At 42.9% G+C, this 25,320-nt stretch overlaps 2 protein-coding genes across 2 annotated transcripts; both read right to left on the bottom strand.

Annotated features, from left to right (window-relative positions):
- Nucleotides 1-8,628: 8,628 nt before the first annotated feature.
- Nucleotides 8,629-11,747, bottom strand: LOC108785077 (claudin-12-like). Its single transcript, XM_018554075.1, has 2 exons — nt 11,324-11,747; nt 8,629-9,413 (listed from the first exon to the last, which is right to left on the bottom strand). The coding sequence occupies exon 2, from the start codon at nt 9,393-9,395 to the stop codon at nt 8,661-8,663; it is 735 nt and encodes a 244-aa protein (XP_018409577.1). The 5' UTR covers nt 9,396-9,413; nt 11,324-11,747; the 3' UTR covers nt 8,629-8,660.
- A 7,852-nt stretch (nt 11,748-19,599) lies between these two features.
- Nucleotides 19,600-23,794, bottom strand: LOC108785078 (gastrula zinc finger protein XlCGF49.1-like). The gene is made up of 2 exons (XM_018554076.1): nt 23,754-23,794; nt 19,600-20,490 (listed from the first exon to the last, which is right to left on the bottom strand). Exon 2 carries the CDS (start codon nt 20,433-20,435, stop codon nt 19,707-19,709), a length of 729 nt encoding a protein of 242 aa, XP_018409578.1. The 5' UTR covers nt 20,436-20,490; nt 23,754-23,794; the 3' UTR covers nt 19,600-19,706.
- Nucleotides 23,795-25,320: the final 1,526 nt, after the last annotated feature.

Genomic DNA, 25,320 nt, shown 5'->3' with positions numbered 1-25,320 from the left:
TCCCTTCAACATGGCAGCAGAATGGAGATAAAAATATGAAGTTATTGCTATGGTAACCATCTCAAGCATTTTCCGTGTCATGAGCTCTACCTAAAAACTCATGCCACGTGAGGTGGTTCCATGTCTGCAGATTTCCCTCTCTTAGTGTAGTTTTGTATGTGCCTGAAGAGGGTACCGAGAGACAGTTATTTGCGGGGCTTATTGATAACAAGGCCCAGTGCTTTTGTAAAGTGTGCCGCTACTGTATCAATCGGGAGGAGGAAGGTACTTTTTCGCTGTACTTGGTTTTGACAATAGTGACGGTTTTTGGTAGTGTTGTGCAAGGCCTTCACTTCCTGTGCACCTCCATACTGTCTCCCTGTTACCGTGGCAACGCCGGGAGATTAGAGGCTCAATCCACTAACATAGAACAGTTGTTATTTGCCAGCTGAAAAAACTATCACATGACTGAAATTAACGATCATTATGGCTAATATCACGCGCTCAGTAATTTCGGCACGCTAGCCTGATTTGGTAATCTATAATGTTATCTCTCACAATGATTGTTTAGTTTTGCAATTGCAATGGTTGTAATGGACAAATAATGATTATTATAGTGCATTGAGAGCTGTAATTGGTATTTTCAGCTCCCATTGCTGAAAATAATTGTTATAGCCGAGTGAATTGAAGGGGAAGGCTGCGTGGGGGGTTCCATGTAAGATACTAAGCCGTCACTGGGTGCTTTAGAACAGCCCTGTGACACCAAAGTCTTCCACATGTTAATTTACTTATACGGCCCATCTAGATAAATGGGCAAAGGTGGGGTAAGGGCTGTGGTGGGAGTTTCATTTATTCACTTGTATATATATATTTTTTTTAACCCTTGAGAAAACACATAGGTAGCAATGGTACCCAAGGATACGCCTATTAATTTTTGCGCAACAAAAGGAGTCTCACAGTCGCCTTGGTATCTGATGTGTGAACGCAAATCTGAGATTGAAGCACCACACCGCAAGTTGAAAGTCCAGATACAAGTTTATTCCAATGTAAAATCAACTGGAATATTGTAGAAGAAACCAATGTGTTTTTCGGGGGCCAAGACTCACCCCCTTCATCAGGGCTTAGTAGTAGGAAACTGCTGCGTTTGGGGAATTCCTGTGGCAAGAACCTACGGATTCTTGCGGCAGGAATCCCAGGTGTCCTTGTTCAGATGCGGCCACCAGGGAATCCGTAAGTTCTTGCCACAGGAATCCCAGAACGCACGTACAAGCCCCATGTGAATGCTTCAGTCTCAGATCTCGTTTTTTTAATTCTGTCCTTGTCTCATTGGGAGCATTACCCGTCTCAGAGTAAACAACAGGAAGTAAGAGTCAGGCTAGGTTCACACCTAAGCGATTTATCGCACCGGTTTAGCCGCACGATATCTCACACAACAGAGATTTCCACGGAAACAGTTCACGCCTTTGCGATTGGCTGCACGTTAGAAATCACCTGTTGTGGAAACAGGTTCAGGAGCTATTTGTGGGTGCTTGTCGCAAGGTTTGGGGCTCATAGACATCTCCATGCATTGAAAACCGCATGGTTTTTAAAGCAAGATTGCCCAAACAAAGAAGCGCGACAACCACGTGAAAACAGCTCACCAGCACAATCACCTAGGTGCCAACCTAGCCTGAATCTATCCATATTGGGGAAAAGTCCTTTTTAGGGCAGTTGAACATTTCTTTCTACTTCTTTTCTGGTGAAATCTGTAGAATTTTGGATTTCCATCACTTTCTGCCCAGCTGACTTTGGCCACTCAATAGAAAACAGGGACACAAATGGCAATAAGAACCTGACAGGAGTTCTAACCCTTCCATATTATCCAAAACTAGAAACACTTTAATATGACCCGTTCAAAATGCTCTACATGGCAATGTCTGTCTTCCCTTTCTCTGGACACCATATTGTTATCTCCAAGAATACAGGTGCTTTTTAAAGTGGACCTTTACCCCCTTTCACTAAAAATCACATCGGCATACACCTCTGCATGCTGATATGAAATCATCTTACATTCATTAGTTAAACCAACATATTTTTATTTTACTTACAGTTTCTTTTCTTCCACTTCCTGGTCCTCTTGGGCACAAATGATGTAATCGTGCCCAAGTATTGCATCCTGGCAAGGTTACATCAGCAGAGCATTGCTGGAAAATCTCATCTGTAATCTCATGAGATCTCAGGGAAAGGCATTTTGCTCCCCTGAGATGATATGCATGGTCACATGTTCTAGTCACATGTGCCAGAAGTCCACAAAGTAAAAGGAGATGGATTAATCTGCCCTTAGTAAAAATGGCCACTGTGAGAACACTGGGGAAGAAAATAAAAATAAGGTATACAAAGAATAAAAAGCCGGCAATTATCTAGAAGAATGTGTTTGTTCATTGTCATTACTAAAGATTTCTAAAAGGGCCTTTGTTGTTATTTTGAAGATAAGGGTAAAGTTCCTCTTTAACCACTTACAGGCATATAAGCGGTCTCATTTTTATCTCATGTTCAGCCCTGGGCCTGGCAATTCATGTAAACCCTATACATAGGGGTTCATTTATACAACTTATAGCCGGGCAGATGCCGTGTGCACAACACTAGCGCCCCCAGATGGTGATGACGAGTATAGGAACTTCCTATACTCGCCAGTGGCATCTAGGGACACTAGTGCCATGCAACCGGGTGGAACTTTTATAAGCAAACCCCGTAATGTACACTAAAAAATGCAGCAGCCTGCTCACACCTTAATACACCATTAATACCTTTATTACAAGAATCAGACTTCCGATATGATCACACAGTTACCACATACAATTACAAAACAACAGACTGTGTGTAACAGGTTTAGGACTTAGGAGGTCCATTCATCGATGGTAGATCTGAGCACATTGTACACTTTCAATATACACAATAAATAATACTGGTCACATCTGTGAAAACATTGCATTATATTGTACATTTGTGCATATCTACAGCAAGGGATTTATCTTGGTAGATTTAATGATGGTGATCCCTATAGGTAAGAGGAATGTAAACTACTGCAGAGCTCTGTGTTTGATGCTGTTATGCCAACTTAGGAGCTGGAAAGCAGGTTGTGTTAGCTTAGGTTCAGGCAGCTGATATGGCAACAGTTGTCTTACTTCAAGAGAGCTTCCTCAGACAAATGAAGTCAAGAATAACAGAGTAAATATAGATATTTAATAGTCAAACTTGCAACATTATTATAATTTAAGACTTTAGTCTCATTTGTGGGCATTGTGGGGCCAGCAGTGGATTCCTGCAGCAAGAATCAGCGGAATATTGCGGCTGGAATTCCAAGTGGTTCCGTAAAGCTGTCCGCTGTTATATATGTATCTGCACATCCAGCAGGTACCTGCTGTGTCCCCCGATGGGAAGATGTCCCATCTCTTCCTGTCCCACTGACACCTCGTCACCAGTGCAGGAAGTAAAAGGAGACCTCCCTTACAGGGACACAGCAAAACTTGACAAAGGCCCTAACCCCAGCTTAGTGTATTCATTGTATCCATGTCTGTGTCCCCATTGGAGAAATATCCTTTGCCTGCCCCGGAGAAATGTGTGTAATTGCAGAAACACTATATGGCCAAAAGTTTGTGGACACCTGCGTATCACACCTATATTAGCTTGCTGCACATCCTATTCCAAAACCATAGGTATTATTATGGAGTTGCCCCCTTTGCAACTATACAGCCTACAATTCTCTGGGAGGGCTTTCCACAAGATTTGGGAGTTTGTCTAGGGGGAATTTGTTACCATACGGCCAAAATAACATTTGTGAGGTCAGATACTGATGTATGAGAAGACCTGGCTCGCATTTGGCCTTCAAAGTCATCTCAATGGTGTTCAGTAGGGTTGAGGTCAGGGCTCTGTGAAGGCCACTTGAGTTCCTCCACACTAAACTCATGAAACCATGTCTTTATGGAGCTGGCTTTGTGCACAGGAGGCACTTCATGTGAACAGAAAAGGGCCTTCACCAAACTGTGACAACGAGGTTGGAAGCCCACAATTGTCTTTGTATGCTGTAGCATTAACAGTACCCTTCCCTGGAAACACCATATCGGGTAGTTACCTCTTTTCTGCTCACTGTGGCCACCTGTTGCATTTGCTTTTGTGCTTTCAGGGTTCTCCTGCCTGTCTGTCATGTCTGGCTCACTGCACTCCAGGTCTCTTTCCTGGCCAAGTGTTCTGGCCAAGGGTACCTACCATACATGGGTGTTTGATCTCTTCACTTTATAGCATTCTGAGTGTGAGCCTGATAGCTTGTATTCTTGACTAAAGGTCACATACATTGTGCGATTTTTGTTCAGAAATAATACAAGAACGGTCTTTCGAGCAAAAATCGAACAGTTGATGGTACATCACCGATTTCCGTTTTTTATATTGTGATCAAAATTTTTCATTCGGTCAGGCTGGAAAAAAAAAAGTTCTGACCAAACCAAAAATCGATGAATCAGTAGGGTTTTCGCTAGTCAAAAATCTCTGCAAGAACACAGCACATGCAAATTATTTCCATCATTAAAAATTGGTTGGCTAACGAACGATTTCTGAAATCAACATTTGACTATGGTTAATGGGAAAGTCCAGGTATACTCGAACGAGGGTTCAAGCCAGAAACGAAACATTTCAAAAGAAAATCGTCCAATGTACCTTTAGTCTCAGAAGTCTCAGTCTCAGCCTTAGAAATCACAATTTCAGGCTCTCAGAGTCTTAGCCTAAGAAATCTCAGCCTTAGGAGTTTCAGCTTCAGAAGTCTCAGCCTCAGAGTCTCAGCTTCAGAGAATCAGCTTCAGATTCTCAGCTTCAGAGTCCCAGCTTCAGAGAATCAGCTTCAGAGAATCAGCTTCAGAGAATCAGCTTCAGAGTCTCAGCTTCAGAGTTTCAGCCTCAGAAGTCTCAGCTTCAGAAGTCTCAGCCTCAGAGTCTCAGCTTCAGAGAATCAGCTTCAGATTCTCAGCTTCAGAGTCTCAGCTTCAGAGAATCAGCTTCAGAGTCTCAGCTTCAGAGTCTCAGCTTCAGAGTTTCAGCCTCAGAAGTCTCAGCTTTAGAGTCTCAGCTTCAGAGTTTCAACCTCAGAAGTCTCAGCTTCCGAGTCTCAGTTTTAGCCCTGGTTCACACCTGGGCGTTTTACAGCTCTGATCGACGCTCTGTAAAACGCCCAGCAAGTGAAATCCCATTATTTCCTATGGGCATGGTTCCCACCTGGGCGTATTTAAGCGTGAAGGAATGCGCTGAAAAACGCACTACGCCCAAAGAAGTACAGGAGCTTCTTTGGGGCGTATTTTCCGTGCGTATCCATTAGGATACAGCTGGATAGCCCTCGTAAATGCGCGTTTGTCGCCCGTTTCGTTGACCGCAAATCGCGGTAAAAACGCACGTCAAACGCGCATATTACGAACGTCCAAGTGTGAACCCAGCCTTAGAGTCTCAGCCTCAGCCTTAGAGACTTAGCCTTAGAAATTTCTGCCTTAGGAGTTTCAGCCTCAGAGTCTCAGTCCTTGCTTTTGCTATCCTGTCCCTGTGCTCTTGTCTCCCAGTGTGTTTTCCCAGTGTGTTTTTCCCCTCGACTACTGCCTAGTTCTAGTCCCTGTTATCTGCCCTGCCTGTTATTCCTGACCTGCTGCACTCCCTGAAATTGACCATCCTGCATGACCTTACCTTGCTAGTACACCTCCTGCCCTGCCCTTGGCTTTGTTAATAACTACATCCCTGCTCAACTCTTTGGCTTAGATCCTCAGCTCTTGTTACTCGCTGGCAACGACCTTGGCTACCCACTGAGAGTACTCCAGTCCTCAACTCCAGCACCTTCATTGAGAACGGCTTTTGGTTAAAATCTGATAATCTGGTGCTTCTGATTCTGGTGCTTAAATCCTGGGGCACCCAAGTACTGGCAATGAACATAAAGCATCCTTGAACAGTGGGTGAAGCATGGCACAACTGTGGCCATCAGACCTCACCAGAGGCCCAACATATTACATACCAGAACTCCATAATTTAAGAGGTGCCCACATATGTTTGACCATATAGTGTACATACCTTTATATACATCAAATACCTGGACACATTCCTAGTTCACCTTACTGGATGAATAAAACGCCAGCAAGCAATGTATTCTACAGCAGAGATTTCATCTACTGTACATTACAACATACAAAAAATGATATGTGCAAAACACTGAGGCCGATATCTAAAAACAGAAGTCAAGGTGCGGTTGTTGTCCATAGGAACAGGTCAGTCGCTCTGTATTCAACTTTTGCTCCAGTTTCATTTGTCTCTGTTGCTGTTCCAGAATTGTGTTTGCCTTTCACATTATAGGCAATTCCATGCTATGTGTACAGGTGTGAAGTCAGCCTCAGTGATTACTCCCCAACTGCTCACAATTCGCTCACTATTCAAAAAATATAAGAACTTATTTTACAGTATATTTTACATATATTAATTGCCAATATGAATCATGAAGCACAGGCCCAAATACTGTAATACACATAGAATAGGGAGGCTGCAACATGAATCCAATCATTATAGTTTGGCCATTTAATAGTGTTGTAAATGAATCACGGACAAATGTAGACAGGTGATTAAGAGGCCCTCTAACCCTTATTATCCTTATCCTTATATCTGGCCCAACTGTAAGACCTCCTTGGCTGCTGCTTATAGGCTACACTGAACCCTTCGAGCAGAGGTCCCTTTGTCCTCATAAGCTTGGATAGTACTGTAACCCATCCAGATCCTTTGGACTGCATTCAGCAAAACTGCTAAGCTCAACCCAATGTTGGAGGGGCTTAGACAACATCTTTGCTTGCCCAAATTCTATTCCATCTCCAATTCGGCTTCTATAAAAATATCAGTATTAAAATATACTTCTGTAATTCTCAAACTATCACAAACTTGCCAAGTCCCCAAAACACTGTTACCCACAGCCCACACGTTATGTGCTCCTTCTGGATGGTCCCTCCCAGATCACACTCACTTTCATGGTGGGTCCGCCCAGATCATGCCCTCTTTCATAGTGGGCACGCCCAGATCATGCTCAATTTCTGGGTGGTCCTGTCCAGATCATGCCTGCTTTCTGGGACATCGCTAATTATGATGCATTTCCCACTTGCAGTGTGATCCTCTCATCAGTAACTCAAATATGGGGGATGCTGTGATCTTGGGAGCTATTGGGTATACACACAAATATGTTCCAAATTACCTTGCTTCTGTGCATAGGGGCAGTCATATTGAGCGTTACTCATGCAGGATGTTCCTTCTGCTTATTTTTCTGTAATCATTCACTAACCCCCCACCCATCTCACACAACTGCTTACTTATTTAATACCAGAGTCTTCAATCCCATGGCAGAGGTACACATTTGGGGCAGAAGTGCAATCATGAAAACACAGGACAGAGAGCTGAAACAAATGGGAACATTGCGTAAAAAACAACTTTCAGGTAAGCATTACATTGATCAACAAAAGATGTACTTACTGAAAATTCACTCTGATTTCCCATTAATGAGTTAGTCCATTGATTGGTTAGTCCATTCAAAACTGAAATTCTGGTTTAGGTTGATGTTAGTTGGTAGGTACAAGTCACCTCAACTCCCAGGGTTGGCCACTGGCCTTTGCATCTGGAAGTGTGAAACTTTATTCTGGGGAGGAACTGAGCTGCTGGATTCAACAAGCCAGTTGGGTTATTCAACTCTACCCATAAATTATCAATTTAGGCAGATATGACACCAAGAGGGTCTATTCATAAAGCAATGAATGTAACTTTTAGCAAACATTCCCTGGTGGAGAATCAATCACCATCATCAATCACTGTCATTTAGAATACATGCATCTGGAAGGTTCACCTGCAGAGAATGTTTGCTGAATGCCATATTTGCTTCTTTATAAATATGCCTTCAAGGAATGCAATTATATATTCATTACATCATTTTAAATGCATTTTAAAAGTCAGTGCCTGAATTTGAGTCGGCATTAACCTTCTTAAAATCCTCTGCACAGCAGAGCTCAGATTGGTAGAGGGACGAACAGCACCAATAGCCAATCAGAAGTGCTGCAGTGCACATGTAATGTCAGGAGGAGAAAGCAGCATGAACAGTGGGATAAGCTCCATGGTCTGCTGCTTCTGCTTTACTGTCCAATCACAGGTTAGGGGCAGGGAGGTGACCTGGCTGTATTGCCTAACAGCAGCAGAAAACAAGTCAGGTCACCTGCCTGGCTCTACTGTCTGGAAGCTCTGTATACATCTCAGGACTAGCTTGTCAGAATTACCTGTCCTTTGATAGACAAAACAGTTTCCATATATGTATTTCAGCCGCATGCCAGGAGTAGTTATGGAATGTCCCTCAGCATCCTCACATCTAATGCAGTTCAGTGGACCTGCATAAGACCTAATGACAGTGGTCCCTTAAACCGCTGGACAGAAAGGGAGAAGAGACTGTGGGGATCAGTTTGGCAGCCAAGAGAGTTGGCAGGACCGAGGATCAGGTGAGTATATCTGCTTTATTTCAGCCCCCTAGACAAAACATTTAACCCTTTCAGTGCGGGGGTAGTCCCACCGCGAGGGTAAGTTTTTTGCTTGCCTGGAGTTCTTCTCAGACAATGTTTTTTTCCCCACAAGTAGCTATTTGAATATCAGGACAGACATTGTCACTACACAGTGTAGGTGACGGGAAAGTCTATTTCAATGGGTGACAGATGGGCCTGGGAAGAGTAGGATGGAGGGATATAATTCTGCATATTGGGCATATGGGAGTACAATGGCTGCCAATATGCCGATGTCAAAGACTTGCAGTTGCAGTACCATCCGAACAGGAGCGCAGCTGTGAAAAACATCCCGCCAGAGCTCCCAATAGCAAGAAAGACGGCGATGTCGTAGCTGAAATACGGTCCATACTTGCTGTTCAGAATGCTGTTATAGAGGATCACCCAAGCAGATGGGGTAGCGCTCATCACACCCGCCAAGCACAACAACATGCCCGCCACGAGGTGGCAACCGGCGCTGTTGACCAAGCACTTGGCCAGCTTTAGACTCGGCATGTTGGAGCTGAAGGTGGTGTTGCAGATCCCAATCAGGCATAGAACAAGAGCCGAGGCGCCAGTCAAAATACTGAAAGGAAGCGCAAACTGCAGGATGCGGATGTCAAGCTGGTCCACGCTGGCGTACCAGTCCCGGTCGTAGATCATGCACTCCCTGCTCCACTCTAGGCGGGTGCACTTTACCCATAATCCCATGCTCACTGTCAGATTCTTCTCGTTCCTGTTGAAGGTGTACAGCTTCATCTGTCTCCATTGGGGAAGCAGAGTAGCAGTAAAGAGCCCAGCGACGGAGGCCGTACCGCACACGAACGCAAGCAGAGTCACGGCGTGCACCTCCTGGCAGCCCATTGGAACCTTTGGAGATGACTGTTGAAAAGATGTAAAAAAACATTCATTTAGAATGATGTGATTATTTATTACACTTAGGGATCGATTTATTAAAAACTCATAGCTTATTCATTCAGGGAAACTGTTGGTACATTCATTCTGTGCGATGTAGCCAGCCGTTGTGAAAATGGGTCAAGATTGAATGTTCTTAGTGTAGTTTCTCTTCTGGTCAAATGCTTTTCAATAGATTAATTCTTAAAGAATGAGCATATAAATGTAACTACTGCTATCCCCGTAGTATTAATGGTTACATCTATACGCTTATTCCCGCCATTGTATCTCATTACTAACATGTATTTAATCCCTGTGTTACTCAGCTCCATCTAGTGGCCATAATGCCATATTTTCCCCATTCACTCTGAATGAACCTATTGAAGAACATCACATTTTTTATAAATAGACCTCTAAGAGTCATGTTAAAACCCACCTTCAGTCTTTTTTGTTAGTTTTTTTGGTCAGGATACAGCACAGCAGATCCTTCTTAAAACAGAAGGTGTTCTATCCCAAGTTTCAAATATGAGGGCGTTATTCTTTGTTTTAGGATAGTGGGCGGAGCCATGCAAATAACTTCTTTATGCCTCATGGCCAACTCTATATCTAAAACGGCTGGGTTAGTGCACAGATGCAGCCTAATATTATAGAGCCATTTATTGCAAACTACATACAACTGTTCCAGGCTTGTTGGCCATCAACAATGCAGTGCATGGACACCGTGGCTGGTATAGAGCAGGTTTAAAGCAGGCTGAGCACAATCAGAAAACAATTCCTCATGGTGGAGATTAGCTCAATTGTATAGCGGAATAAGAAGCTTTATCAAAGCTGCCCTGGTATGCAAAACCTTCTTTTTCCTGATATCCTCAGAACACCAACTGCACAATCTCCTAGTTGGAGTTGACGACTCTTATGCCACAAGCATGTCAAAGACAAGTAGGAAAGTCTTACTCCTGTTACATTTTAAATGAGGAACACAAGACTTACATGTACGGCCTTTATTGGGCCCTTATATGGCCATATTCAATAAAGATTTGGGGATGGCCCCTTCCTGTTCCAACATGACTGTGCACCAGTTCACAAAGCAAGGTCCATAAAGACATGGATGAGCAAGTTTGGGGTGGAGGAACTTGACAGGCCTGCACAGAGTCCTGACCTCAACCCGATAGAACACCTTTGGGATGAATTAGAGCGGAGACTGCGAGCCCGGCCTTCTCGTTTAACATCAGTACCTGACCTCACAAATGCGCTTCTGGAAGAATGGTCAAACATTCCCATAGACACACTCCTAAACCTTGTGGACGCCTTCCCAAAAGAGTTGAAGCTGTTATAGCAGCAAAGGGTGGGCCAACTCAATATTAAAACCTGCGGACTAAGACTGGGATGCAATTAAAGTACATGCGATGTAAAGGCCGGCGTCCCAATACTTTTGGCAATATAGTGTACTTTAGCAACAAGCAAACTGAACCTGTGACACAGAAGAAGAGAACAAAACCCAGCTTGGTTTAAATTGTAAAAGCGTTAGTTAACTCAACCTACAAAAAAAAGTAGCCTTTCCATAGGTCTTATTTTAATATATATTTAATATATGTGCATCGTGGCGTGCTGCAGCCAAGCTACATTGGCCTCTACTTAAATGGGGCATTGGGGCGTCATTTTAAATGAATCCCAGCACACCCACAAAGTGCTGTGTGTTAAAATGTGTTAGCGCTACAGCGCTACGCATAGCTGTAATGCCAGCCTTTTGTTTGGTAGGTTAATGATGGCATCAAGTGTCAGGGCGCTCACAATATTGCTGCCAGAAAGAACATAAAATATAATGTTTTAACACATACAGCCTATATAAGATCAAAAGCAAATAAGCAACCACATCCCACGACAACGTAATTGTGACTCACCTGCTCTCAATGCCTTCCGTCAATGCACAGCCAGTAATTAAAAGGAATGAGTCCACCTTGAGCGAAGAGGTCTCCCTGTTGTTGCAGAACGCTCCCAGCAACTACACTAATTACTGTTTCCGAAAATTAGAATGTGAACCTGCGCTGGAATTCTATGGACAATCCACGACCCGTAATTGAGCTCCCAGCAGCAAGCACAGCATCCAATCTCTGCAGGGCTGGAAGCACCAGCTGGGGCTCAGTGTCATGCTATACAATGGTATTCTGCATCTCATCCTGGATGAAGAGAGAGAGCGAGGGAGTGGTGTGACAGTCACCTACCACCCACACAGGCTGGGGGCTCAGGACTGCAGACGCTGCTTCGTTGTGTCACACTGCACATGCCTAGCATCCCAGAGCAAAGGATTCTGGGAGTTCAGACGCTGGAGCTATCCGTGTAGATGTAGTAAATCTCTATCCAGGAGATTGCAAATCCCAGCATGCTCTATGCTTCTGCATAGATCAAGTGATGCAGCTGTGGAGGGTGGGTGCTCTTAACACTCGCCTATTGCTGACATGGGTAATACATGTAATAATATCAAAACAACAACAAATATATGGCTACTACTACTAATCATAATAATAAATAAAATGTAAAGGAAAACATAATTAGCAATAATAAGAAATACTAGTATTACTAAGATTAGTTATAACTATAAATATGAATGCAAATGTTTACAAAATACACATAAATATGATTCGCAAGGAAAAACATTTTTTTTTAAATAATGCAAATGTTTATTAAAACAAAATCTTCAAATAATTAGCAACAGCAGAAAAAAATTAGAAACATATAAGGAAAGTTTATAAAATACATGTAAAAATGATTAACTATAAAAAAAAATTTAAATAGAAAAAATAGAACATATTAATTTTAAAAAACACGCTAAAATGATTAGCAACAATAATAAAATGATATATATATATTGTGAGATTTAACTTCAAATGGTAGCGCATTAAGGACGCATCCACTCGCTGAAATCTTAATTTCAAGACTTCCTTGCCCACTTTTATTAAATGACAGTTCACAAAACAAAACAATTACCCTCGCAGGGGTTCTTTAGCATCTCTTGGCAGTACATGCCCATCCAGCCTCCTGGCTTTGCATTTGCAGCACCGCTGCTCTGGCCTCAGACCACTGTCTGTACCTCCAGACAGCCTCAGTCGTGTGCTAACCTGCACACTGGGTTTTTTTTTTTTTCAATCCGCAGCACCCTGCTGTGCTGGACTCCACTCTGACGCCTTATATTATATATAAAAACTTTTAAATAATACATGTTAAAAAGATAGCAAAAGATATATAATATTATATTATAACATGTGCTGTGGTTCACTTCGCTGGCCTTATATCACTACAGGATGCAGGATCCGATGGATAGAGCCTACAATCACGTAGTAGAAAATTCACTCACATTATCACATCGTATAGCAACGTTTTGGAACCATATGTTTGCCTGAAGAAGGGACCTATACGGTTCCGAAACGTTGCTATACGATGTGACAATTCTTTTATCAATAAAGAACATTGACTGATATTCTCATTGGAGTGTGTGAGTGACTTTTGTACATGATACTGATCTGCAGAGGCATCTGCTGTCTCTTCTCACCCACCCATTATCTTGGGGAACATCCAGGTCAGGAGTGCGATGGGATCTATTTGAATCACCCTACAATCAGACACGTAGAGTTGCTTTAAGGGCCGGTGCACACCTAGGCGATTTATCGTGTGGTTTGAGTCGCGCAATATCGTGCAAAACACAGATTGGCATTGAAGTCAATGGAGGCTGTTCACACCTTTGCGGTTTGTCGCGCGGACTAAATCGCCTGTCACGCGAAAAGGTGCAGGAGCTATTTTCGGTGCGGTTGTTGCACTGTTTGGGTCCCATAGACATCTTTATGCATTGAAAAACGCCAGACAGTTGCGCGGTTTACAATGAACAGTCGCGATCGAAAACGTGTGAACACAGCTCAGCATCTGAATCGCCTAGGTGTGAACCTAGCCTAAGTTGAAACCTTAAAAAAAAAAAAAAAAGATTAATTGTCTTGGAAGGATTATAGTAAATGGATTTTATTGGACATGTACAGTAGAGAAAACATAACACTGATTATAACATTATATAAAACATTCATAGTGATGGACACAATTAAACTTGACATTCTGACAAACAATGGCACTCCCGGAAGTGCAGCAAGGCATATGTCAGACCATTTATGTTTATTTGTTGAATGGTCCGCAGCAGTACAGATAATAGTGACCAGCAACAGTTTTTTTTTTTTTTTTTTTAGATCCCTTTCAAAAATGTACCGATAGTGGAAATCAATGTAAACAGCTAAATTTACATCTGTTCAGCCAGTTGTTTTTTTTAATTCAGACACCCCAACCAGGATCAGACCCAATTTAAATCTATTGCAGTTAAAGCCATACAACTTGGTCAAGGACCGCCCCTCCTATCAACAAGCCCCGAGGTACCGTACATAGTAATGACTAATTGGCTTGCAGTGCTTCCCCTTCTTCTCCCAGTCTGAATCCTGCTCTGCAGAGAATGACAATACAAAGATAGACTGACGTTCTATTGAAAATACAATTAAGGACGTTTCTAATGGATACATAACTGGGTATTTTATATCTTGCTACACTTTTGCTTGATGTCAAGGCACAATTAAAAAGAAGCCACCTCTGGTGGACCAAAATTAGGTCCTTACCCCTCAGCTAAGTATGTTTCCGGTCTTAATGGGTCAGACTGGGAGTCCTTTTATTAAATCGTCGTATTCAGTAAAGTTTTGAAAAGGATCACCGGTATTGGAATATCGTTGGTAATATTATCTTTATTTGTATATAGAGACAAACTGGAAAGCAATTACCATGTAGTGTTCAGTGGGATGCAGAGTGGCAGGACACATGCTGCGAGTATAGTGCTGGTCCTTGGCAGTAGGCTGGAGGGTAAGCCCAGTGGTATGCAGAGTCATGCTTTATAGAGCTGGCCCTATCAAATCCAGGCTGCTCCTACAATGACAGGCAAAACCTTCCTAATAAACAGAGTCCCAGCATTTATTCCTGCCCCATCCGTATGTTGTGCAATGTACCCCACATTAGGAGTGTGGCCTCAGATATAAATGCAGCATAAATAACATATTTACATATTTTTTTTGTGCCTTCCTAACTTTGCTTCCATTTTGCAAAAAAAGGGCCTGCCTGACTACCAATGAGTTTACTGATTAGTCTCATGTTAGGGCTTATGTCTCTGATGCACATAATCACAACAGAAAATGTATTATGAAAGTCCCTAGGAAGACCCGACCATGCGATACCCAATTTGGGATTTCTTTTCGGGTACAAATTTACAGAATTGATAAAATAAAAGGTGCCCACACACCTTGCGATAATCGTAGGAAATCCCACGATCGTACGATTATCGCAAGGTGTGTGGAAGGCGTGCGACCGTTTCTACTGTACGGTCGCATGACTTTAGTCTTTCGAGCATGTTCGAAAACCAGCCAAGAATCGTACGATTTTCGGCTGGTTCGTAGCATGATCGTAAGATAAATGCCGCACGGGCCGGTGTGCGCAAGAGCCGGCCGGGCGGCCTTGCGATTATCGCAAGTACGATCTGCCTGTCCAAGATGGGCAGATCGTACGTTTTTTTAATCACCTTACAACCATCGCAAGACAAAGGTCTTGCAATGGTTGTAAGGTGTGTGGCCAGCTTCACTCTAAAGCAAACATATGTTTTCCTTCTTGACCTCGCTAGAAACAATTGGAACTCTGTTCCAATTATTGAACTCAGATGGCCAGATCTGCCTACTTAAAAAAATCTGGAGATGGGCTTGAAGGACAGCTCACCTATGGCACCAATGTCTATGCTTCTGTAATTCTGCCTAATTCATAATTAGTAAGTGCTACGTAACTGGTCCTCTCTTTCATTTGTCGAAAACACACAAGATGTTTAGCTGTTCTCCTACGCAAGCCTGGGTATATCTGTGCTGTTTTAAAGAGACCCTGCCAGGTTTATAAGTAAATAAAAATGCCTGTTCCCTGCAATAGAGGCATCTCCTACCTTGTCTTTGTCCCAGTGCTGAAGACTCTATCAGTCTCTTCAATTTTTGACACTTACAGGGGTGTCAGATGCCTGTGTTCCCCTGCCAAGTTTTGTGTTTTTTCCCCTCTGACCTCTACATCACTCAGCAGCCATGGGCAAGTGGGAGACACGGGCTGCTGGAGAGGTACACCATGCCTTTTCCTGCAAAGAACTGGCATTTTCATTAACTAAGAGATCTGACAGGGTCATTTCTAGGTATGCTCTCTACTCATTGTTATACGTATATGCCCTATGGTACTCACATAAATTATAGTTGATACCACCCTCTCAGAGGCTCCTGGTAGAGGTATGAGACTTTCGTCTATGTCGGCAAGCACATGCAGCCTATTTTATCATAAATGTCAGAAGTAGTTTTTGGTTAGGTCTCCTTTGCTGCTTAGCAGGGCTGAGGGTTGGAGAATTTGTTTCAATAGTATATTGCCCCTCCAATGCATATCTTTCTTGACAATGTGCTGAAAATCTGCTTGTCCATTTTACTCCTTACATTAAGTGCTGCATGTTTTTTTAAATAGACATTCGAAGATCGAATTAACACTCCTTCACAGTCGTTCTCTAGTGATCCTGTAGTATACTACTAACATTATGATCTATATGTTTTTCATGGGCAAACGCCCTCCAAAACCCTTTCATCTCAAGGTTCTGCCTTTTCTATCACAATAGCCCCAATGCTTTTAAGGGATAATGGATTTAAAGGGTTATTAAACTCTCAATTGTTTTTGCATACATCTACTGCTAGCGGGCAGTAGATACAGTATATGCAAAACGATTTAAAAAAACAAAAACCTTTTTCAGAGTTAATACTTACCTGCGCGCTCCCCGTCCGACAAGGTAAGTCTATGGAGCATCGTGCACCTGCATGCAGACTCCGTGGGACATGAGTGAAGAGGAGGGCAGAGGAGTCAGCGCTGGATCGGACACCCGCACCAGTGCTGGAGGGACAGCTAAAAACTACACTAAAGAAGAAGATGATCGGATTAAGAGACATCATTTAAGGTAAGTCCTTACATTAGCACTTTGGGGACTTTTTTCACTTTAAAGAAAAGTGCTCCATTGGCATTTATATAAGTTCCATGATGCTTTGTCAGGGGCCACAAAACCGTAATTAAACTGTCAAAATACACATCCAACATGTAGAAAAGGGAGGCCGAGAGAGGGCCACAAACAAATTCCACCTGACACTTTTCATATTGTAAGGCAGTGTCCATGACTTAGAAAACAGTATACACCATATCCAAAAGAAAATGTAGACCTTTTGCTATTTAGGCCAGGAGTGAACTGTAGGTACATGAATACACTTTTCTAAATGTGCATTCCAAAGCCAACCGTAGACAGCTGTCCAATGTTCCCCCATGACAACAGGCAAAATCTGAACACTTCCAACCAGACACAGACTGTATAGGTGTAATGGAACCTGAGAGGTGATAGGTGCAAATGTTTAATATTCAACTGTCCTGCCCTTCAATAACCCAGATAGCAAGGATAACTTGCTACAAACTTGTGGCAGGGTGAAATTGTAATTTTTGTTAACTTGCTGCACATATTCCTGGCAAGTTGTAGACTTGCAGAACACTTGCAGCACAAGTTCTAGTTGACACGTTTTGAATTTGTAGCAAATTTGCTTGGCAAGTCTACAGCAAGAGACGTGCAGGTCTTAGCAAGAGCTCTGCAAGCTCGCTGGTCTGGAGACTTGCAATGCAGACTTGCTGTAATTGTGCAACAAAATTGTGAAGCTTGGTAAGTCTGCAATAGTTTAGCAAGTCATTTTCAAACTTGCAGCTCAATTGCTTGTTATCTGGGAATCTATTATCAAATAGCAGGAAGAAACACTCTGCAGGCCAAATCTTACCAAATGGATCTCTGCAAGGTGTAAGAAGTCAAGAAGTGGTCCATGTCATTCATGTTTTCCAGGTTTAAATATTAAGTTTTACCAAGTTTTTCTCAATTATAGGTAGAGTCTGATGGGCCTAAGCAACCCCCTGACATCTTACATGCCATGGAGACTTCAGTGCTAGGAGCTCCCATCCATAGTCCTGGCTCTGTTGCAGCCCACCTTGGGAGTTTTGTGTTCCCAATGCTCTAGCTGCATTCTCCAGAATATCAAGAAATAAAAAAGTATTAAAACCCCTCATAAAGGTTATGACAGGGCTCAACCAAAGCAGATGTACGACCCGAGTTTCTCATCTCTGTGGGGTGGATACCTGGTCTTAATCTGCTGTTTGTTTTTCTTACATGCAGTGTCTGTCACACGTCTGACAACTGAAAGGATTGCTGGTCAGAAGATTACTGTTTCAGATACCAACCAGAAGGTGTTTTCATTATGAGACTCATGACCCATGCTCAAAAATCACACAGCTTGTAAAAAGTAAATAATATACAGCAGATAATTGAGCACCTCCATCTTTTGGTTGATATGCACAACATGCCTACCACTTTGTAGGTGCAAAATAATTTTTATTGTGAGACAAACAATAACTAAGACCAAAAAAAAGAGATCTTGAGTGTGAATTGGTATTCACCCCCCGGAAGTCAATACTTTGCAGAGCCACCACTTGCTTCACATCTAGCTACTGGGATTGTTGCCCATTTTTCAAGGAAAAATGCTGCAGTTCTTTCCCGTTAGATGGGTTAAGATGGTATACAACAACCTTCCAGTCATACCACAGATTCTCAATTGGATTGAGGTCTGGTCTTTGACTAGGCCATTCCAAAATATTTAAATGTTTCCCTTTGAACCACTCCAGTGTAGCTTTAGCAGTATGTTTAGGGCCATTGTCCTGTTGGAAGGTGAACATCTGTCCAAATCTCAAATCTGCGGCAGACAAACAGGTTTTCTTCAAGAATTTCCCTGTATTTGGTGCCATCCCATGTTCCTTCAAACCGGACCAGTTTTCCAATCCCTGCCAATGAAAAGCATCCCTACTGCATGATGCTTCCTCTACCATGCTTCACTGTGGCGATGGTGTTCTCAGGGTGATGGAAAGTGTTGGGTTTACACCCAAATAGCATCTCCCATAATGGTCAACATTTTCAATTTTAGTCTCATCTGACCAGAGAACCTTCTTCCATGTGTTTGGGGGGGGTGCCAAATGCTGTCTGATGAACTACAATCATGTATTCTTATTACTCTTTTACCAATGCCTTTTTTTCTGTCCGCTCTTCCATAAAGCCCCACTATAAAGTGTACGGTTTAAAGTGGTCCCATGGACAGACACTCCCATCTCCGGTCTGGATCTTTGCAGCTCCTTCAGTGTTATCTTTGGGGTTTTTGTAGCATTTCTGATTAATGCCCTTCTATCCCGGTATGTCAGTTTTGGTGGGCGGCCCTCTCTTGTCAAGTTTATAGAGGTGCCCTATTCTTTCCATTTTGTTATAATAGATTTGATGGTGCTCTGTGGGATGTTCAAAGTCTGCGATAATATTTATAACCCAACCCTGATCTATACTTCTCCACAACTTTGTCTCTGACCTCTTTGGAGAGCTCCTTCTTCTTCATAGTAGGGTTGCTTAGTAGGGTTGCAGAGTCCGGGGGCCTTTCAGAACAAGTGTATTTATACTAATTTCATGTGACAGATCACGTGACACTTTGATTACACACAGGTGGACCTTCATCAACTAAATATAGGACTTCTGAAGATAACTGGTTGACCCGCATCTTTTTTTTAGGCGCTTCATATCAAAGGGGATGAATACTTATGCACACTCAGGATTTCTGTTTTTCTTATTTTATTTGTGTCACATTAAAAAATAATTGTGCACCTACATATCTCTATAGGTTGAAATCGATGGACGTGTGTCTTTTTTCAACCTAACTATGTAACTATAAGGGTAGTCATGTTGTGTGCATCACATGGTACAAACCCGCCAAAAAATCTATTTTAATGCCAGGTTGTAATGCAATAAAACAGTAAAAACACCAAGGGTGTGAATACTTTTGCAAGACACTGCATAGAGAACTAAACAGGCCAAAAACAAAGAAGCTTAGCTTTCATCCTGCCATAGCATACCAAGGACAGGGAGGATCCAGCTGCCTTTGACCCGGATAACAGTAAAGAACCAACAGTAGGTCCATTTGTGCCTCATTCCACCCAGTATGGGGAAATACATTTTATGTGAACATGTTTTTCAAGTCCACAGCTCCCTTCCTTCAAAAAGACAATGAACAGTACCTAGTGCCTGGTTTTCTGAAGCAATGGATTAGGCTTATAAGGCCATATGTCCAAACCCATCACTCTTAGTCAAGAAGTGCTTTAAATGTGAACTTTCTGATGGGCTACAAGGTGAGAGCTGTGTGTAAAATTTTTGCCACATTTTTGGCACGTGTAAGGCTTCTCCCCAGAATGGGCTCTCTGGTGTATGACCAGATTGGAGCGGTGAGTGAAACTCTTGCCGCACTCAGTACAAGAGTAAGGTCTTTCTCCCGTATGAACTCTTTGGTGGGTCACTAAGTTGGAGCTGATGCTGAACTTTTTCCCGCACTCGCTGCAGCTGTAAGGGCGCTCCCCGGTGTGAACTCTCTGGTGGGTGACCGCATTCGAACTGGTGCTGAAGGTCTTTCCGCATTCCATGCACATATAAGGACGGGAGCCGGTGTGGACTCGAAAGTGGGTGACAAGGTTCGACTTCTGAGCAAAACTCTTTTGGCAAACCGCACAGGCGTAGGGCCTAGACTTGGCAAGAGAATCCTCATCAAGATCACTGGATGTGTTCTTTATTTCTTCTTTGACCTTCACCGGTGAAGACTTAGTTTGCATATTTAGTTGAATTCGTAACCACTGACGATCTTGGTCCACTTTTTCTTCCAGAGATGAAAGGTTTTGTGCTGCCTTATGGTCTTTTGTCTTTTTCACTTTGGGATGTTTGTCCTCATTGGATTTGGTCCCTTTGGAGGAAAGTTTGGCCTCTTGGTTCTTCTTGGTTTTTGGTTTACCCAAGTCTTTTTGAGTCTCATTTTGCGAAATTTTAGCTGATGCTTCCATTTCTCAGTCTGATGCGTAGAGAGGTCTGTGGTCATCCAGGAAATAGATTGCTCTGCTGAAAACAAAGTGAAAATTATTGTAAGAGAATTGCGTAAGTGCAGCAAATGAACATACACTGCATACCATGATCAGGGTTGTTAAACACCGTGGCAAAGTGAAGGATAAAACCCTTTGGTACAAACTCTAGCCCCATGTGTATGTGATTATTTTAGTAAAAGTTACTGCTAGAAGGGACTATTGGAGGCACCATAGTGTCTAGTGTCATAGTGACTGTACCAAACAAGAGAAAGGAGAGATGGCTTCATTTTTCCAGAACTATGATGACTCATACGATTACTCTCAACATCCTCTGCACCTCCTTCCCCCTGAAGTATGTGAAGAGATGACTTGGTGCTGCCACCTCTATCCCTGCTTTTATAGGCACTGGTCCCCATTTGGTAAATATGATGAATACGGAATGATTCTGGTTGTAGGACCTAAAGAAAAACTCCATCAATGCATTATACCTATAAAATGGAGCTGTAGAGAGTTAGATCCACAGTCAGGTTTTCCCCTCACCCCAACGTTAATGAAAGCACTCACCTTAAATGATGTCTCCTAATCCGATCTTCCCTTCTTTCCTGATGTTTTCAGCCTTCCCTCCAGTGCCGGTCTCCGATCCAGCGCCGACTCCTCTGTCCTTGCTGGCACTTCTTGTCCTACGGTGTCTGCATGCGCGTGCACGCATCCATAGACTTACCTTGCGTCTCTCCTCGCGTCCCGGCAGAAAATGTGAACTGCGCATGCGCCCGCCCCAAGATGCTTTGCGGCCGCCAGAGCATTTTCAAATTTTCGTACGGGAGCGCGCAGGGAAGACAGGGGTAAGTTTAACTCACTGTTAAAGCGTTTTGTTTTTTTTACATATATCTACTGCTAGCTAGGTTTAGAAAGCCTTTAATAGAACAGGAAGTGAGAGAAAATCTAATGGTGTCCTGGTTGGCCAGAAAAACCTAACAGTGGTGCCAATGTTTTCCCACTCTATCCAAAATGTGCAGCTGGTCGGTGTGAATTCTCTGCCTTACCAAACGCTAGGGCCATGGACGCCAGCAGGTGACATCACTGCTCTCAGCGATTCAGCCCTGCACATTCACATAGAAGAGCCGAAGCTTTGTGGTCACATGACCACTTAGAATAAGGTATTTACACCGCGATTCCTGCTAGTATTTCTGCAGGGCAATGTGGAGGCAACTTTTTAAAGTTGGTTTATTGTTAAGCCTTTCCATCTACTTTGGGGTTTCTATTTATAAATGCTTTCATCCAGCATTCACATATTTTCCAATTGAATACAAATATAACCATGTGTGAATCTTGGGTGAAAGCTGTATAAAAAAAAAACGTGTGTAAACAGATCCCTAAATGTGTATTTTTAAAAGAAACTAGTGTAAGTATCTGAATTGGACTTGGTAGCAGTTTATTCCAATGCACTGCAGAGAAAAGTTCAGACTGGAAGAGCATGCTGACAGTAGGAGAGAGCATTGTGGATAGTGGAAAGGTGATTGAGGACATAATCCTTGGAATTCATAGTGTCATAGACATGCATTCGAACTCTGTCTCCCACCCATGCAATAAATGGCACACTTGCAACAGATTCATGTGACTGTCGGTGAGGTGTATACGAGTCTGTTGCAGAATTTCTAAAGCTCACCACACACATTATAATCTGATTGTATGATCTCCTTTAGATCTGCCAACAACAATGCAGTACAAAGGCCCGCCTGATTGGATACATATTGATTGGATAGTTCAGGTAGGTGCTCATATTACATAGATTTGGTAGATCTAGGGATGCACCGAGTACTCGCACAGCCCTCCTGAGACCTCATACAGTCCCCCCCAAGACCTTGCAAAATCCCCCCTAAGACCCCGCAAAGTCCCCCGAGACCCAGCACGGCCCACCTGAGACCCCACACAGCCCCCCCTGAGACCCTGCAAAGTCCCCGTGACCCTGCACGGCCCACCAGAGACCCCGCAAAGTCCTCCTGTGACCCTGCACGGCCCACCAGAGACCCCGCACAGCCCCCCTGAGACCCTGCGAAGTCCCTGTGACCCTGCAGATATCAGGCCGCCCCCCGGAGCAACCCAGGGTATGTAGCTTCATAATATTCTGCATTGCTGTATAATGTATTGCTGGGATTTGTAGTCTTCTATATCTGGTTGCCATTCGACATTATTGTATAAATGTATTGTTGGGATTTGTAGTCCCCTATAGCCGATGCCATTCTGCATTGCTGTACAATGTATCACTGGGATTTGAAGTCCCCTTTAGCCGATGCCATTCTGCATTGCTGTATAATGTATCGCTGGGATTTGTAGTCCCCTATAGCCAGTGCCATTCTGCATTGCTGTACAATGTATCGCTGGGATTTGTAGTCCCCTATAGCCAGTGCCATTCTGTATTACTGTATAATGTATTGCTGGGATTTGTAGTCCCTGTACAGCTTGGAGTCAGTGGCAGAACTACCAGGGGCACAGCATTTACAGCTGCGACCATGCACTGGTGCTCCACCACTATCCTTAAATCATTAATTTGTATTGTTTTAGGAAAACTGTCACATGACACAAAAAAAAAAAAAAAGAAAGTATTGGTAATTGGTATCGGCGAGTATTTGAGGAAAAGTATCAGAACTCGTACTCGGTCTGGAAAAAATAGTATCGGTGCATCCCTAGGTAAATCTAAAGTTGGTTGTATTGCACGGCCATTTTGTAACATGTGTGGCGACCCCGAGACAGAACACTGACGCATTCAACCCAATTTACTCCACAACAGAGGTCTTAGTAACCAATATGGTGATATTTCTTAACGAATCTGCCACGGCCAGAGCGACAGACTGTAAGATTGGCGCACACATAAGAACTAATTGAATTTGTCACGTGCGACGGAAACAGCGGCTTTCATGCCTTTGTCGCAGTACTTTCTAATATGGCCATGACAGCAAACATAAAATAATAATAATATAGTAATAATACAAAAATAACAATATTATATTAATAATACAAAAATAATAAAACATATTAAAAAAATAACAATAATAAATGAAATGTATAATTCTGATGATCAGTTAGCGGGGTGCTCATAATAATAAATTTAAAGCTATGGCAGTCACCATTTGTCATTATATACATTGGGATTGTGCTATAGCTATGACAGCATGGTTAGTCTCATGTCTTCTATATATATAGATAGAACTCCATGCTCTTCTGGAGGGACACATACACACATCTGCATCCTAAAGTGAGGCTCCCTACCCGCCATGTCCGCCTCTGCAGTCACAATCCTACCTGATCCACAGGAAGCCTTTTGTTTATGCGCTTTGTAAGAGGAGGATTGAAAAGGCCAATTAGTGAGCTGGTCCCGCGATGCATTCTGGGACTCGTAGTCCTCCCGGCTCAAGTCAGAACTACAAGTACGGTGCCGCTGTGCGCAAAGCAGGCCAATCAGCGACGAGGTGGACGTTCTATCCCCGCCCACGTCTATTTAGTTAATGGACTTTCTCTTCCGGAATAAGAGCAGTAGCTTGTTTATGGGATCGTGCGGCGCGGCGTAGACCTCTAGTGGTCACATGTGGTTTGTGCAGGCAAATGGCTGTACTCATGACCTATCCTAGAGGTGTGAAGCGGACACAGGGAGAGATAGTGTGAAAATATCAACGTTTAAAGGGAAAGTCCACCTTTTGGAAATAAATACTGTAATAAATGCACATTTCTTCCTAAAAAAGAATGTGCATTCATTATTTGCTTTTGCGGGGTCCCACCCACACCATCTTTTGCATATGACATTACTTTGAGTAATAATACTGAATTACAAGGAATACAAATGTTAATGGCCAGAAAAGATACATACACAGTAACAGAGGTAGTGGCTCTTATATCTGTGTTCAGTGGAGAAATGCCATTTTCTTTGGTGATCATTGATGAAATAAGTCAGTGGAAAAGTGTTTCTTTACATTGTTTCTCATTACAATTGTGGTAAGTAGGAGACGTGTCCACTTATATTGGTGGTCAGTGGAAAGAATGCTTTGTTACATTGGTGGTCACTGGATAAAATGCCATTGGTGGTCAGTGGAATGAATGCTTTGTTACATTGGTGGTCAATGGAAAGAATGCCTTGTTACAATGGTGGTCAATGGAAAGAAAGCCTTGTTACAATGGTGGTCAGTGGATAAAATGCCATGTTACATTGGTGGTCAGTGGAAAGAATGCCTTGTTACATTGGTGGTCAGTGGATAGAAAGCCTTGTTACATTGGTGGTCAGTGGATAGAATGCCTTGCTACATTGGTGGTCACTGGATAGAAAGCCTTGTTACATTGGTGGTCAGTGGATAGAAAGCCTTGTTACATTGGTGGTCAGCGGATAGAAAGCCTTGTTACATTGGTGGTCAGTGAAAAGAATGCCTTGTTACATTGGTGGTCAGTGAATAGAATGCCATGTTACATTGGTAGTCAGTGGATAGAAAGCCTTGTTACATTGGTGGTCAGTGGATAGAAAGCCTTGTTACATTGGTGGTCAGTGAAAAGAATGCCTTGTTACATTGGTGGTCAGTGAATAGAATGCCATGTTACATTGGTGGTCAGTGGATAGAAAGCCTTGTTACATTGGTAGTCAGTGGATAGAAAGCCTTGTTACATTGGTGGTCAGTGTAGTGACCCTTGCTCTGTGCCACCAGCACTGAAACTATGCACACAGCATTAGGTCTACAACCAATCCACCACTGATCACTTCTCAAGGAATCCCTAGCAATCTCTGAAGAACCCCGGGGACCTGCAGAAACGGGGTTAAGAAAGGCAAGTATATAATCACATAATTTTTTATACTTATACAGCTATTCACAAAAGAACAGTTTTTAAG

This window comes from Nanorana parkeri, unplaced genomic scaffold (assembly GCF_000935625.1).
Source record: "Nanorana parkeri isolate BGI_ZX_2015 unplaced genomic scaffold, ASM93562v1 scaffold141, whole genome shotgun sequence".
In the NCBI taxonomy this organism is placed as follows: Eukaryota; Metazoa; Chordata; class Amphibia; order Anura; family Dicroglossidae; genus Nanorana; species Nanorana parkeri.
Note: the sequence above shows the minus strand (reverse complement) of the source record. Positions and strands in the feature narration are given on the sequence as shown.